We start from the raw sequence: 15,581 nt of genomic DNA on the forward strand, positions 1-15,581 counted from the left end.
CTGTGAGATAATAAACGTCTGTTGTTTCAAGGTGCTCAGTTTCAAGGTAACTGTTAACATAGCAATAGATAACTAACACACCCAGGACAAACGGGGCATTACTACACCATGGCCTGAAAATTGTCAAGCGGGCACCTTGGGCAAGTTACTTAACCTGCAGGGGCTTTCAGTTCCTTACCTTCAAACAGGAAGAGGCTTCCTCGCCGAGGGATCACTGCCCTGTGTGTAGGAAGGTATCTGCTCAGAGACAAGCGTTAGCTCGCTATGAACTAGCACAGATCTTAACAGACTCCAAATGGTTTAATTCAAAGAGGAATTTCAATTAAATTTTCATAATTTTATTTCCTTACATCAAAAACACTTTTAATTAGCAAAAACAAAGGACATACTCAGAATTAGATAAAAATCATGTTTTCCTTTTAACTGACTACTTAGTTCACAGCATGTCCTCTCTCGGCTGCTACTTTGGTAAGAATCAGGTCCCCTTCTCTCAAGAACATGGCATCTGAACAGGCTGAGACAGAGCCCGTGTGAGCGCAGGCCCCGATCCAGGCTTTAGGAACAATAAGAATGGCAGAAACCAGCCTTTCTCTCACTTAGGAAGGACTGTGAACCTGAGGGTCCAGAGCTCCGCTTTCCACAGAAAACCTGGAGCTCAATGTAAAACGAAACCAAATCTGCGAAACACGGAGTACAGTTCCTGCTCGTATACTCAAGGGCAAGACGGTTTTTGAGAAACAAGTATCTGATCTTTTGGCCTCTTCTATGAGGAATGGACCCACTCCAGCATTTTTTAAAGGAAGTTTTTGGTGTTTCTTTTTCTATTTCATTTCCCAAAGCAGTATAAAATCTACTAAAAGGGCTATAATGAATCAGAATAAATCAGCTCACTCACAATGCTGAGAATATTCAGCACATTATTTCAAAGTGGCAAAATTCAGGGCAATCTGAGAAGAAAATTCAAAAGTGGCAGCTACATTTGCTGACAGGCTTATGTGACACACACAGACATCCGACTCCATCTTTCTCAGTGTATATGTCAAGGGGCCAAGACCCCTGAGGATCAAAATAAGTTATTTTGTACATTACAGTGCACAGAACAACAGAGGGAAAGACACTTTCTTGGAGAGTGACCAAAAGGCATTGTGCAAAAGGTTCCTATCACTCTGAAGGTGAAGGACGGCAGCCGGGCCTCGCGGCCTCACTAGCTTGACCCCTCCTCCTCTGTGGTTGCAGCAGCCTCAGTGGGAGCTCTTTCCTCTAAGGGTTCTGCGGGCTTCTTCTCTTCCTCCTCCTCCTCGTCTTCCTGGGGATAGAGGTCCGGGTATTTCTGCATGCACTCCTGCATGGCCCGGAACTGGGCTACACAGTCTGACCCCTTGACCTCCTCCGTGCTGTAGTGGAAGCAGGAGAAGGCCGACTTGAACTGTTCCCCACAGGGGCCGCTGGCCATTCCCCCAAGGCACGGGCAGTTCCAGTTAATGTCCCCATTTGGCAGGATCAATCCTGGAACAGGAAGACAGGCAAGGAAAATGTGAGAGATGTTCCCTAAGGTTTCAGAAAAAGTAAAACCAAGTCCAGTCTTCACAGGCCCCTGAGAAGGTGCAGAACTGCTGCCTGGGAGGCACTCGCCTGTGGACCCACCTCTCGATTCAGATGGGGTTCAAACGCCTGGCACAAATCCAGCACTCCCGGCTCAGGGGGAGAAAAGCCAGCATCAGCATCTCTCCACGTGCAAGAGAGTTCTGTGTTCTAAGCCGCCTCCCAGTGCTGTGGCTGTGGCTGTGCTCCAAGCACTACCTACTGGAAACCGTTTAAGCCAAAGCAGGGGCCATCACCTGGATGGTTCGCAAGAAGCTTGTTGAAAGTGCCAACACTTTAAGGAGCTGAGTATTGAGGTACTGATCTCCTCTTTCACTCTCCGCTCCCCTCCTGGGGATCAGGACCCGGCCCTGCCCACGCGCCCTGCCCTCAAGGCCCTCTCGCTCTGTGGCTGCTCGCACAGGCTCAGCACAGCGTGAGGACCGGCAGAGAGGAGGTGGATGGGAAGATGTCCGACACGTCAGACAAGGAAACGGCCAGAGTGGTGTGGTTCCAGTCTCGTGAAAATGAAAAACCTAGAGGAATATTAACCGTATTTACCAAACTGTTGAACTGCACATACATATTGGGAAGGGGGTGATTACAGATGGATTTTCATTTGCAGTATTACATAGGCTCCTTACTTTTGAATTTTACACTTTTTCTTCTATATGAAACTTGTTCACACCTAAATACTACTGCCTGGCTTTCTAAAATGTTTTCAAGATGATTGCTTCATTTTCAGCTTTGTCACAGAAATACGCTTCACACAGAAGTTCCTGCCTGAGTCTTCCAGAGACTGAGAGCGCTCTTTAAGAAAGACTCTCAAACGCCCAGTGAAATTACACAATTTTTCACTCCAGGAAGTACCTGGGCATGGCACTCTGAGCTAGTGTCCAAAGTCCTGGGCCTGTGCTGAACCTGCCTCTTACTTCTAGCTCAGGAAGCTTCGCTGACAGACAAATCCTCCCCGACGACAGAATGGGCTGGCAGTGAGCCGTCCACGGGCGCCGCCCCGAGCAGGCAGTTCTCCACCAGCACCGCCAGCTGCGGAGCACGTTCTTGTGCGCCCAGCTCTACACGGTACATCACAGAAGCCTTTGACAACCTTCTGCAGGAGGGACTACTAACCCCAGCTTTCAGATGAGATTTTGGGGGTTCAGTGGGGTCCACGTCAGGACCACAGCCAGGGCCCGTGGGATTCCAGAGCCTGCGCTGTTTCCCTCCCATCTCCCCACCTCTTCCTACCCCGCAGGCCATCTCAGTGCTGGAAACAGGCAAATGCTGTCCCCTGGAGGCTCAAAACTGGCAACAAATCTACAGAACCAGTTTCCAAAGGAAATAACACTAACGTTTAAAAATAACCGCCCTGGTCTGCAGGAGTCCTAGTTTCATCCTTTCTCAGGGGAAGGTGAGCTAGAATGAGGCAGCTCCTCATGGAGAACGCTGACGGTGCCCATCTGCAGAGACACAGTGTCTAACCACACAGACCAGCCTCAGGTGCTACACTAAGCCCAGACGCAGCACGTCTCCACACATGTCAGAAAAGGCCTAGAGGGGCCGGCCCGTGGCCGAGTGGTTGAGTTCACGCGTTCCGCTGCAGCGGCCCAGGGTTCAGATCCTGGGCGCGGACATGGCACGCTCGTCAGGCCACGTTGAGGTGGCGTCCCACATCCCACAACTAGAAGGACCTGCAACTAAGATATACAACTGTGTACTGGGGGTGTTTGGGGAGATAAAGCAGAAAGAAAAAAAAAAAAAGAAAAGGCTAGAGTTCTGGTCACCTCTACTGACCTCCCTGGCCAGCCTCCACCTCCTCCCAGGCCCTTGGCTTTCCCAGTGGCCCAGGTGGCCTTGTACGCCCTCCTGTCTTCCTGTTCTGTGAAAGCTAACTCTGAACCTCTTTCTCATGGCGCTCTTAGCTGCTCAGGTGCCATCTCAGCCACAGAGCACGGTGCTGGGATGCGGGCAGCTGGCGTAAACTGGCGACCTCCTTAGTCCCCTAGTCTGCTTAGTCATTTTGTAAATGAGAGCTCAGACCGTGGGTCCCAACTGTTTTATATGCTTCTTCACACAGTTAGTCACCAGAAAGGGGTGCAAAGGCAAATACCTGTAAAGTCCAAGCAGATATACCTGACAGAAGCAGGGAGGGGAGAAAGCAGGAGGGACGGTCAAGACCGGCGGGAACTGGAAGGGAGTGCGCAGTCTTGAGGCAGGCACACTGAGTTTTTAAAAACACCATGAGGCAAACAGAACAAGGCCTGATTTGTTCTGCAGGCTCCACAGAGTCTCAACCAATTAATGAAATGTGCTCAACTAATAGGATCTAAAGACAGGCAAAGTGCTGGAATTTAGACGGGATTTCTTTTTCTTTACAAGAGTGCTGATTCACGGTCCCTCCTGTAGCTGCCGTTCTCAGAAGCCAACACTGTACACCATCTGCACGTCCCCCTGTTCCCAACAGGGTGCTCGGTATGCATCCTCAGCTAGACGCTGAGCCCTCGGAGCAGGAAGGGCAGCAGGAGAAGCACCCTGCCTCAGAATACACACTTCAGTCAGCATGTGAGAAATCCCAGCCAGCAGCCCACACTCCATGGGCAGCCACGACCAGCTCCCTGAACCATAGTTATCGCCACTCCGCACTAGACCGTTTGTTGGTTGTCATCCTGGACATCAGAATGGCTTTAGTTTGGTGAACTGAGCACTGCTGATGATATGTGGACTGTTTATGAACACCGCACACACCCCCACACCTGACACAGGCTGAGTAAGTTCTAATAAGTCCAGCCCCCCACGCCTTTGGAGTGACTCTCTAGGCCCAAGTGACCACTGACCACACTAACCAGGTTGTGTGCAGCAGTTCTGACCAGGTTAGCTGAATCCCGCTGCTGGGAAACAGTCCCTCTTTCTCAAGTGAGCTTCTCATGCCAGGTGTGTGCTGGAGCAGATACAAGCGGAGCAGCGACTTCACCCCCTCACAGAACGAGGGTGTGACACCCACACACCAGCTTGCTCAGTATCTGCAGGTGTGCCAGAACTCAGTCTGGTAACGACTGAGCAGGAGGGTCCCTGTCATCATAACCCACTTGTAACTGCTAGAATCCTCTGACGTGCCCCCCAAACTTCATCACTGAGAAGCATCCACTGAGCTGAAGTCAGTGCAAACCTTCAGAAGAGAACGAGGCAGAAGACTTCAGTAACGAGAAACTCCCAGGTTCTGGCCTGATGGCCGGGGAAGAGATCAGAGAAAGGTGGAAGCACAGCCCTCACACCTCTGAGGGAGGCAGGCCACGCTGACATGGAAACCTGCAGACCCGGCCTCGGCCAGGACAAACGGGAAAGGAACTGTGGACATCGAACTTCACCCCAGGACGTATCTGCAGGTCCCTGGGAGGCCCCGCGTCACTCACCATGCTCCTCGTACGGATCGTTGGGGTCGTCAGCCACCAGCTCGGCATTGCTTGGAGTTTCGTGGTCTTCTTTGGTCACAAATATGATTCGATCCTTTCCTGGAGTTTGGAGAGCAGAGGAAGAAAGTTTCACTCAAGAGCAGCCAAGCAGCCCTAATCCCAAAGCAGCCACACAAACCAAGTTCAAAGACTGTCCCGGGGCCGCCCCATGGCTGAGAGGTCGGGTTTTCGCGCTCTGCTTCTGTGGCCCAGGGTTTCGCCCATTCAGATCCTGGGCGCGGACATGGCACCGCTCGTCAAGTCAGGCTGAGGCAGCATCCCACATGCCACAGCTGGAAGGACCTATAACTAGAATATACAACTATGTACCAGGGGGCTTTGGGGAGAAGAAGACAAACGAAAAAAAGATTGGCAACAGATGTTAGCTCAGGGTCAATCTTCAAAAAAAGAAAGAGGCATAAAGAAAAAGAAGACCTGCTTCTAGCCCCTAGGGGTTTACCCACAGGGTTCAGAAGGCACAAAAAGCCTGAGAAAGACAGAACTTTGACAAGAGGAGAAGCGCACAGTGAGGGGGGTGCCCAGCCAGCAGCCCACTCCGCTGATGGAGCCAGTGAAGTCTGGCCAAGGAGACGCCCTGTGGGAAAATATCACCATCACCTGCCTCTGACAGGCTGAGGACACAGGTCTGAGAGTGCCCATGGGCAAGACTCCCTCTAGCGTCTTGGCGCCTGATTGTGGCCAGAAGGAAGGGATCACGCGGGTGGAGAACACTGCGGCAGCTCCCCTCAGTCCGCGAGGCCTGGGGGCTACTTCCCCACAAGTGGAATGACTAGGCGGAGGAGGGACGATTTCAGAGTTGCTGATGTCGTTAACTTCTGTGTCAATCTGCAGTTGGTTATTCTTTAGAACAATCACCAAACCCCAAAAACAACAGGCTGGCGGTCGGTCAGGACTGAGGCCCTGCAAGGACAGGCACCAGGCAGCCAGCTCCTAAAGTGAACCGCACCCGGTCAGGCCAGAGCCCCCATCCCACGAGCCTGGCTGCCAGCAGGTCCTGAGCCTCCAGGGAAGCAGACTGGAGGAGGCCGAGTGCATGGGAGGAGCTTCTCCTCAGGGGCGGCCGGCCGGGTGAGCAGAAGCGGCAATCAGCACGGACGATGCCACAGCAGGTGCATTCCGCGGCTCGTCTCAGCTGACCTTACAATGGCTATCAAGTTTTACCATCCTCTGGCCCCATTTTACACAGCAGGAAACCAAGGCCAGAGTGGTCACTCCAAGTCAATCAGAGGGAAGCGGCAAGGCAGGCAGCTCCCCTGTCCAGCTCCCTCCTGGGCTCTCTCCCGGAACACCTTGTAGCTGTCAACACCTGACCTCGCCCTCCTAAACCTGTACCCTCAGGGAAACCTCAGCAGGCGTCTGTCTGGGATTCCTGCTGGGGGTCCTCACCCCGCACAGCATGGTGCTCGGTTTCTCCCGTAGTCCCTGGTGGGCAGACGGTCCCTCCTGGGCTCTGCATGTCAGCCAGCTCCTGCCATCCCCTCGCCACGCTGAGGAGGCAGCAGGAGCGCCATTTTCCGGTGGTAAGCCTGAGGCCTGGAAGCGACTTGGCCGAGCTCACACAGGGCTGGAATTTGAACCCAGCTGTGTCCCCAAAGGCCACACTGTGGAGATCCCTCGCACATGCCCACACTGTCCCCCACCCCCAGCACACACAGACACACAAATAAAAACGACAGCTGACCCTGAGTACTGGGCATGACTCAGACACTGTCCTGAGAGCTTTGTGTGCTTTGGGCAGGAATAAATGTTTTGTACCATAAATACTGACCTAATCCCTACCCAGGAAGCTTAGAATCAAGTGACTGTTTGCTGAGTGAACAAACAGGAGCGCTCTTCTAAGCTACAGGTACCTACCTGGTGAAGGGCAAGGAGAGTTTCAACAGCCCTACTGACTGCCCACTGTGACCCAGGACAAGGGGAGCCTCATCTGGAAGGGGATGCGAGGTGCCCGGCACTTAAGAAGACATCTCTAGCACCATGGGAATGGGCCCTTGGACAGGGCCGTAGTCAGTGGCCTGCAGCGAGCCAGCCTGGCTGGGGCAGAGGCTGCGCCTGCAGAAATGTGGCTCTCTGAGAGCTGCTGCATTTTCTCTGATTACGTCATACTTCTTTGTTTTCCCTTTATATTTAGGAAAGTTCAGTCACAGGCAGGCTGAGAGAAACCAAAGAAAAAGGTTTGGGTCCACACTGGGTGGGAGTACTTAAGGAAGAGGCTTGGGGAAAGCATGGGGGGTGACAGCAAAAACCAGGGCGACACCTCCAGAGAGGACAGTGCAGGGGCAGAGCAAGGCCCCTTGTGCCTTAAATCCTCCTCATACCTGCACAGGGTCTCCCACATGGGGAGCTGACCCTCGGCACACGTGGGGACCGGACCTCCAGGCCACATGACGTTTCTGCTCCAGACCTGGTCTCCGCCTCAACTCCTCCCATTTTATCTCAGAGGAGACTGCTTCTCCCACTGGCCTGGGAAAGGGTTTGGGCCAGGTGGCCAGGGCACGTTAAAGTATCTAATGACCTTGGTAATTCTGGCCAGTTTTCAAAACACTCGAAAGCAACCTGCAAAAATGCTGAACGCTAAGGAGAATAAGCTGGAGCAAATTTCTCACCTCAGCCCGGACAGTCTGTTTACCAAGATCTTAGTTTGGCCCAGCCCCAGAGGCAAGGGGTCCAAACCTGGCCGGACACCCATGGGGTGTGTGAGGGCGAGGCCAGGCCTCCAGCAGCAGAAGCTGAGTCAAACCTTCTGGCACCCACAACGCTCACAGGCTGCACAGGTTAGCCTGAGACAGGCACGCTTGGGGTCACAGGTCTGGCACAACCCCACGGAGAATGTTCCAGGTCCCTCCCACAGGGCTCAGTCCTCTTGTGCCACCTTCCCGGACGCCCCCTTTAGAGAACAGTTACACGGGATCAACGAATGTGATATTGTGATTTATAAGAAATACTTAGTTCGTCTTTGACTCCATTGCTGGCACAGAGCTCCTAAAACCCTTGAAAAGTCCCAAGGGGTGAGAGGCGGCTAAGATCTTTTGTTATGTTAATGAGGCAACTTTTAGAAGGCACCTAAGGATGGGGCTGGTTGCCAGGAGAATCAACCACAAGATTAGAGGGTGGAAACTTTCAGTCCCACCCCCTGACTTTCGGGGTGGAGAGGGGCCTGGAGGTTGACTCACTCACCAATGGCCAGTGAGTTAATCAATCATGCCCATGTAACGAAGTCTCCATGAAGACCCACAAGGACGGGGTGCAGAGCGTCCAGGTTGGTAAAGGTTTGGGGAGAGAGGTGTGCTCGGAGAGGGCACGGAGGCTCCGGGCCCCTTCCCCAGACCTTGCCCTCTGCCTCTCTTCCATCTGGCTGTTCTGGAGTTAGAGCCTTTTATAATGAACCAGTAATCAGTGAGGGAACAGTTTCTGAGTTCTGTGAGCCGCTCTAGCAAGTTAACAGAACCCAAGGAGGGGGTGGCTACAACCTTCCATCTAGAGCCAGTCGGTCAGAAGCACAGGTGATAAACCATATTGAGGATTGGCGACTGGTGCCTGAGGAGGGGTGGGGCAGTCCTGTGGGACTGCCTTCATCTGTGGGATCTGACACTACCTCCAGGTAGAGGTGTCAGAAGTGGGGTGAATTGTAGGACACCCAGCTGGTGCTGGAGAACTGGTGTGGGGAAAAAGCCACACACTGGGACTGGAATCCTTAAGAGCAGAACATAACAATTCATCTTTTAAACACGTGGGCTCAGTGCAACGTGTTTTACACCTGTCAGCTCATTTAGTCCGCTGTGAGGTGGGTATTACTTTATCTCCTTTTCAGAGACACAGGAAAGGGAGGCCCAGAGGAGGTAAGAAACCGCCCGGAAGTCACACAGTAAGTGAAGGCAGAGCAGGAAGACAAACTCTGGTCTGAAAGATCCCGAGTGTGCCACCTTACGCACAACCACGCACCATGTAATGACATTTCAGTCAACGTGGGACCGCATATACGACGGTGGTCTCATAAAATTAGTACCCTGTAGCCTAGGTGTGCAACAGGCTGTCCCATCCAGGTCTGTGTGAGTGCACTCTGTGATGTTCGCACAACAGTGAAATCGCCGAATGACGCGTTTCTCAGAACGTTTTCCCGTCATTAAGCGACACATGACTGTGCTGGCCACTGCATACCCGTCCCACCAGGCCTTCGCTTCCTAGAATGTTTAAAAGGGAACACAAGGATGATGCTTATTTACTCCGAACAGACCTGTGAAAGAAAGGACTAGTCATAAGAATGCCAACTCGAGGGATAATCAGCTAGACCAGAAGACCTCATTAAACTTCTCAGGAATTTCTCTAGAGAAATACAAAAATGCTTATTTTTACTTCCAAGACAACCTAAACAAATTGATATACGCACACTCAGGAGGATGTGGATAAGCACCTTAACCTTACACCTCCTAGAGTTCTGAATCCAAAGATATTAACTACCCCAGCTGCTGGGAAAAGGACCGTCCTTCCCAGCCAGAGACGGCCAAACGGCTTCCCATCACCGCAGCACGTGGTGAGCAAAGCTTCCTCAGCCAGAGACTGAGCCTGGACCACCTGGCCACGGAGCGATGGCACGCAGGCACGGTTGACTGGAAAGGACCCGCGTGGCACAGAAACGCGGTCTCCATACAAGGCCAATTAAGGTTTTCAGTCAAGCACCGTCTACCAGATTGAATTGATGTTGCTAAACTGAATGCTGTTAGAAGTCAATCCACTCATCGTTGGTTTTAGAGTCAGCTAAGACTACAGGCAAATGTTTACACCGTTTAAGTGGAGGTTTCTTAGACATTTTCATAATAATAAAAGAAAAATTTTTAAATCAATACAAGAATTTGTATCCTTTGGAATCCACATATTTCTCAAATTTAAGAAGCAGACATTCCCTAACGCTGGACTCAGTACAGAAGAGTCAACCTTTTCAAAAAGCCTGGAACTGGGCCTCAGGCCTTCACTCACCAGCCGAGTGTGACTCCTGACACCTCACACATAACTGGCTCTCCCGCTCCCCACTGTCCCCCTCTGAGGACCACGCACACCCATCTCCTCGGGGGCTCCCTGGGTGGTGAGCTCACAGCCATATCTCCCACGCACGCTCTGCCCTCCTGTGACCAGCTCCCTTATGCTTATCAAACTGCAGCCCCTACAGGGTTGAACTATGCAGCCCCGTGACCCTGACACTGAACTCCCAGGGTGGGATCCTCCAATCCTCAACCAGGCCACAGCCACACAGCCGGCGAGCAGACCAAGGCGGAACTGGGGTCTGTCTGACTGTTGACAGGAGCGCATCCCTCCAGTGTCAGAGAAATGGTCTCACCAGAGCACAGGGGAACCCCTCTGGCACTGTAGTTCCATAATGACACAAGCAAAAATAGCTTGATCTGGACCATCTTTCAGATTCCAAGTGCCTTGAGAGCAAAGTGCTGGATCTTGCTGCCCCTTGCCTCTTCCACTAGTCTTTTATTTAGTGGGCATTTACTTACACTTTTAAAATTAAGTTGAAGTTTACTGACACCTTTAGCTGACCGTGGTGGCTTAACCTAAGTCTTAGAGGCTTCACAGACAGAAATGAAGTGTAGGAGGGAATAATCCCACTGAACCCTGACCATTCTGAGCCTGTTTGGTGGCACCGTCCCATTCTGGATGGGTGTCTTGGTCCATTTGGACTGCTATAGCAAAATACCACCAACCAGGTAGCTCAGAAACCACTGAAACTTATTGCTCACAGTCCTGGAGGCTGCAAGTTCAAGATGAGGCAGCAGCACGGTGACCTTCTGGGGAGGGCCCTCTTCCTGGTTCACAGCTGGTGCCTTCTCACTGTGTCCTCACAGGGTAGAAGGGGCCAGAGATCTTTCTGGAGCCTCTTTTATTTTTTATTATTTTGTGTGAATCTGTGTGTGAGGAAGATTGGCCCCTGAGCTAACAGCTATTGTCAATCCTCCTCTTTTTGCTTGAGGAAGATTGTCGCTGAGCTAACATCTGTGCCAGTCTTCCTCTATTTTATGTGGGACGCCACCACAGCATGGCTGATGAGCAGCGCTAGGTCCACGCCTGAGATCCAAACCCACAAACCCCGGGCCATGGAAGCAGTGTGTGAACTTAACCACTATGCCACCGGGCCAGCCCCTCTGGAGCCTGTTTTAAAAGGGCACTAATCCCATTCACGAAGGCTCCACCCTTATGACTTAAGCACCTCCCAAAGCACCTACAAACACCAGCACACTTGGGGGTTAGGATTTCAACATATGAATTTACAGGGGGACACATTCCTACCACAGCACTGGGGAAAGAAGGGCCCCTGGGTGACCTGACGTGGTTTCTGGGCAGGCATGTATCTTTGCATCCCCAACCCCAGTACCCAGATGGTGCTCATGTTTGTTGAACAGACATAACAGGAAGGGCTCAAAATCAGCTGTAGGAAGAACGAAAGCACAGGCCTGAGCCTGAGATTCAAGCCCAGCGCTGGGAGGGCCGGCTCACAGTGGCATCAATGTCCCCGTCTCAAGATTGGGGATCAAATCTGAGCATAAGCACGTAACAGCTGTGATCTCAGGCACCTTCTTGGGGCCTCAGAAAACAGGCCCCCACCAGCTCAGCCACTTACCTCCTGTGGTTAGGGCAAGAATCGAGAGACTTCGGTTAACAAAGGAGGCGAAATGAGTTTCTACTCTCACCTGAAATTCCACTCAAAAGACAGTAATTTTGTAAATGGCGTCAAATGACAAGGGTAAAATGGCCAGGAAGAGAGGATCAGAGGCTAGCCCCGTCAATAAGATTTTGGAAGTGGGAAAGCTGTTAGAGAAGTGCTCTCTGACTTGACAATCGGAGAAAGCTGAACCCAAAGTCACAAGGAGGGGAAGCCAACTAGAAGAAAACCAATCCCCACCCCAGGGCCCCAGCACAGGCTGGGAACTGGAGGCCCCAGCGGTCACTCTGAAAGCTGGACTTCAGGGTGGGGCTGAGAACAGGACTGACTGAGCAGCTGGATCCCAATTCCCCCAATTCCGCAGTTTTACTCTCTATACAGCCATTCTTGATGCCTATCTTTCTCTCATATCTCCATCATCAAATCCAGTTGGCTCTACCTTCAAATACATCCAGAAAGATCTGCATCCCTCACCTCCACGAGCCCATCTCCCACCATCGGCTCCCTCCATTCCAGCACCCCGCTTTTACTCTGACACGCTGAGCCCACACCTACCTCCTAGGCCTCTGAACAGGCTGCTGTCTCTCTAGCTCTCTCCTCAGACATCCTCACAGCCACCCTCTCCCTGACTTCACACCTCCTGCTCAGATGCCGCCTTCCTTGACCATCCCCCATCTCCTTCACCCTCCTTTTTTTCCTCCAAGGTGCTTCTCCTCATCTAATGTATTATAGATCTGTTTACCACCTGTCTCCCCCACTGAAATGTCAGCTCTCCAGGGGCAAGGATTTGTCTATTCCACTCATTGCAGTATGTCCAGAGCCTAGAACAGTGCCCAGAACACAGTGGGTAAACAATACTTGTAAAACTAGGGGCCGGCCCAGTGGCACAGCAGTTAAGTTCGCATGTTCTGCTTCAGCGGCCCAGGGTTCACCAGTTCGGATCCCGGGTGTGGACATGGCACCACTTGGCAAGCCATGCTGTGGTAGACGTCCCACATATAAAGTAGAGGAAGATGGGCACGGATGTTAGCTCAGGGCCAGTCTTCCTGAGCAAAACGAGGAGGATTGGTGGCAGTTAGCTCAGGGCTAATCTTCCTAAAAAAGAAAAAAACTAAAAGGAGACACTGAACTCTGGATTAGGACGTGAAAGCCCCAGCCCCAGCAGAGAGAGGAAGATAGAATTGTTATCATCATTAAGAAGGTGGGAGAAGACCCTTGGATGGGTGGTCTCATTTCCCCCAGAAAAGGGAACATGAACACGCATGGGATCTTTACACACCAGTCTCTCTCAGCATATCCAACTCAGAAGGAGCACCCACCTCTCCCACTGTGTCACGTGGGCAGACTGTCACCTGTGCTCACTGCTACCTGCTCAGTGGCTGGTGCATCACAGGAGCTCAATGTTCGTGGACTGAACAGAAAAGGGCAGGCTGAGGAAAAGGAGGAGACTAAAGAGAGAATCAGTGTGGCGCCGACACAGAAAAGTGTGGGTGGGCAAAAGCCAGGGAGCAAGGCTGAGCCCACGTTGTGGGACGCCTTGAATGCCAAGCAAAGGCCTTTGTCCTGAAGGCTGGGTGGTGGGTGGACCCCTGAAGTAAACTTGTACAGGCAGCGATTCTCTCAGAACACAGGGCAGGCATGCATATGGGTTCACTCCATAAAGATGTGAGCACCCACCTGTCCATCAGGCCCTGTGCTCAGTGCTGGGGATATGGCCCAGCTAATGCTCTCAGCTCAGAGGGAAAAGACAGACAAGAAACAAGATGACAAAAATGAAGAAGGTAATTTCAGAAAGTTTAGGATGTGAAAGACACAAAGGGGCAGCGAAGACCTCTCTGAGGAGGTGAACTGAGCTGAGTCTTGAAGGATGAGGAGCCAGCCACGGAAGAGCTGGAGAAGGATGTACCAGGCTAAGGGAAGAGCCAAGAGGCCAGTGTGGCTGAGCAGTGATGAGGCGGGAAGAGAGGAGGCTGGAGCTGGGCTGGGCAGGGCTCCATCACGTGAGCCCTTCCATGGCAAGGAGTTTGGGATCATTTTTCTGAGTCCTATGGGAAGCACAGAAAAATCAGTGGGTAGAAAAACAAAAGTTGACAACTGGGGGGACAGTGATACAGATAACATAAACTAGGGAAGGCTTGAAAGTGAGTGCTATCAATCCTCATCGCCACAATAAGAGAGAGATCTCCAACCCAGGAAAAGCTAAGGGTCCATGCTTTGGTAGCAGATGGAAACTGCCTCTCGCTTGCAGATAACCTGTGACGTCTAGAAATCATCAAGGGCAAGGAGGGGCCTTATTTATCTGCATGGCCTCATTATATGGAAAAGGCTCAAAATTATTTCTTCATTTAGATGAAGAAGTAAATTAGAGACTCAGAGAAAGGAAATTAAAAACATGAGACCTACTGGCTAACAAAGTGGTGAGGGCAGAGGACTTCTGTTCAAGGCACAACGCAGGATTAATCAAGAGAAGTAGTGCCCATTAGGGCCATGGGTGCGCCCTAGGGCTTATGACCCAGGGAAGGAGGAGGGATTCTAGAAACGGCGGCGGACTGGGGAAAAGGCTTCACATTTTAGACTGAGCTGTTCCCCCACCTGGATGTCTGACCTTGGGTAGGTCATCCCCTTCTCTGGGCTTCAGATTCCCTTAATTAAACTGAGGGCCTGGACTATTCACCAAAGAATTTCCAGGTGAGTTCCAACTCTCTCTGCAATTGTATATTCTCAGGTGTCCAGCATCCCCATCACCCGGCACAGGGACGGTGCTTCATGAATATCTGCTGAATGAATGAAAACCAACTTCTCATTTTACAGGACTGGAAACTGGGGCCAGCCTCATGGCTTTAGCCATGTCGCCTCTGTGTCTTAGTTTACTCTTTGGTAAAATGCGGAAGATAACAGGGCCTGACTTACAAAGGTCGCTGCAAAACCAATGAGATAAGCCATATTAAGCTCCTTGAACCGTGCGTGATATGTAGCTGGGGCTCAGTAAGTGTTCCCGTTGGCGGCACGTCTACCACTCCAGCACAGCACGTAACCCGAGCGGCAACTTTTGGGGATAGTTAAAAGACGCGTGCAAATGGAAACACGTGTTGCGTGGTGAGGGCGACGGTAATTATTAATAACAGTATGTGGCTAGTTACGAGCCAGGGGAAACGTGCTCGGCGCTTCCCTGACCCCTCCGGCCTAGTTTATGAAATCTCCACGTGCGGGTCCCTCTGCGGTCCGGGTTCGAGCCTCACCGTGACCTTGGACCAGCCTCGCTCCTCCCAGAATCTCGGCTTTCTCATCTGCAAAACCGGGATGGCGACCCCGCCGCCCACCTGCTGCAAAGGTCCCCAGGAGGGTACCCCGAGCCGCGCCTCGGGTCGCCCGCGCCGGCAGCGGGGTCCCGGGGCGCCACGGCCTGCCTGCACCGCGTGTCCCCTGCAGGCCCTCGTAGGCCGGTCTCCATGGCAGCCCGCCCTCCCTACCTTCCTGCCGGCAGTAGGCCATGGCTGCAGCCCAGAGTTCAGACTTCGCAGCGACAGCGGCGGCGGCGGCTCACGCCGTGACCTCTCCTCTGGCGGGGCGGGCGGCTCCGAGGCCCGCGCGGACCCGCCCCCTCCAGGCCTGCCCGCCGCGCGCCTGCTTCCGCGCCCTCCCAGCCCAGCCTGACCCCTCAACCAGGAACTACATTTCCCTGCAGGCCGCGCGCCGCTCGGCCACTCTGCTGGCAGTAGGAACTACATTTCCCAGAAAGTCACGCAGTGCGCAGGCGCATCACTGAAGGACTTTGCCTACGGCAACTTTGCCGAGCAAGCTCCTGACCCTGGACTACATTTTCCAGGAGGCCTTGCGGCGCGCATGAGCAGAAAAGTCAGGGACCCTAG

At 52.5% G+C, this 15,581-nt stretch overlaps 1 protein-coding gene across 3 annotated transcripts; it reads right to left on the minus strand.

The window, feature by feature from the left end:
• Positions 1-322: 322 nt before the first annotated feature.
• CHCHD4 (coiled-coil-helix-coiled-coil-helix domain containing 4) lies at positions 323-15,541 on the minus strand. Of its 3 annotated transcripts, none has more exons than XM_014838451.3 (3): positions 15,183-15,541; positions 4,992-5,090; positions 323-1,506 (listed from the first exon to the last, which is right to left on the minus strand). In XM_014838451.3, exons 1-3 carry the CDS (start codon positions 15,202-15,204, stop codon positions 1,205-1,207), a joined length of 423 nt encoding a protein of 140 aa, XP_014693937.1. In that variant the 5' UTR covers positions 15,205-15,541; the 3' UTR covers positions 323-1,204. The 3 variants fall into 3 exon arrangements, with proteins under 3 accessions (XP_014693937.1, XP_070349102.1, XP_014693938.1); XM_070493001.1 differs by having other exon boundaries at positions 14,952-15,345; XM_014838452.3 differs by lacking the exon at positions 15,183-15,541 and adding an exon at positions 6,438-6,704.
• Between the last annotated feature and the right edge of the window lie 40 nt (positions 15,542-15,581).

The sequence above is a fragment of the Equus asinus genome, chromosome 21 (assembly GCF_041296235.1).
Source record: "Equus asinus isolate D_3611 breed Donkey chromosome 21, EquAss-T2T_v2, whole genome shotgun sequence".
NCBI classification, from domain to species: Eukaryota; Metazoa; Chordata; class Mammalia; order Perissodactyla; family Equidae; genus Equus; species Equus asinus.

Excerpts from the sequence above, each read along its gene's own strand:
- CHCHD4 (XM_070493001.1), bottom strand. The coding sequence starts at position 15,204 with ATGGCCTACTGCCGGCAGGAAGGTAGGGAGGGCGGGCTGCCATGGAGA. Across the intron at positions 5,091-14,951 it reads GAGGCTGGTCCAAGGTCACG|GAAAGGATCGAATCATATTT; the intron begins GTGAGGCTCGAA and ends TCCAAACTCCAG. Across the intron at positions 1,507-4,991 it reads CGATCCGTACGAGGAGCATG|GATTGATCCTGCCAAATGGG; the intron begins GTGAGTGACGCG and ends TTCCTGTTCCAG.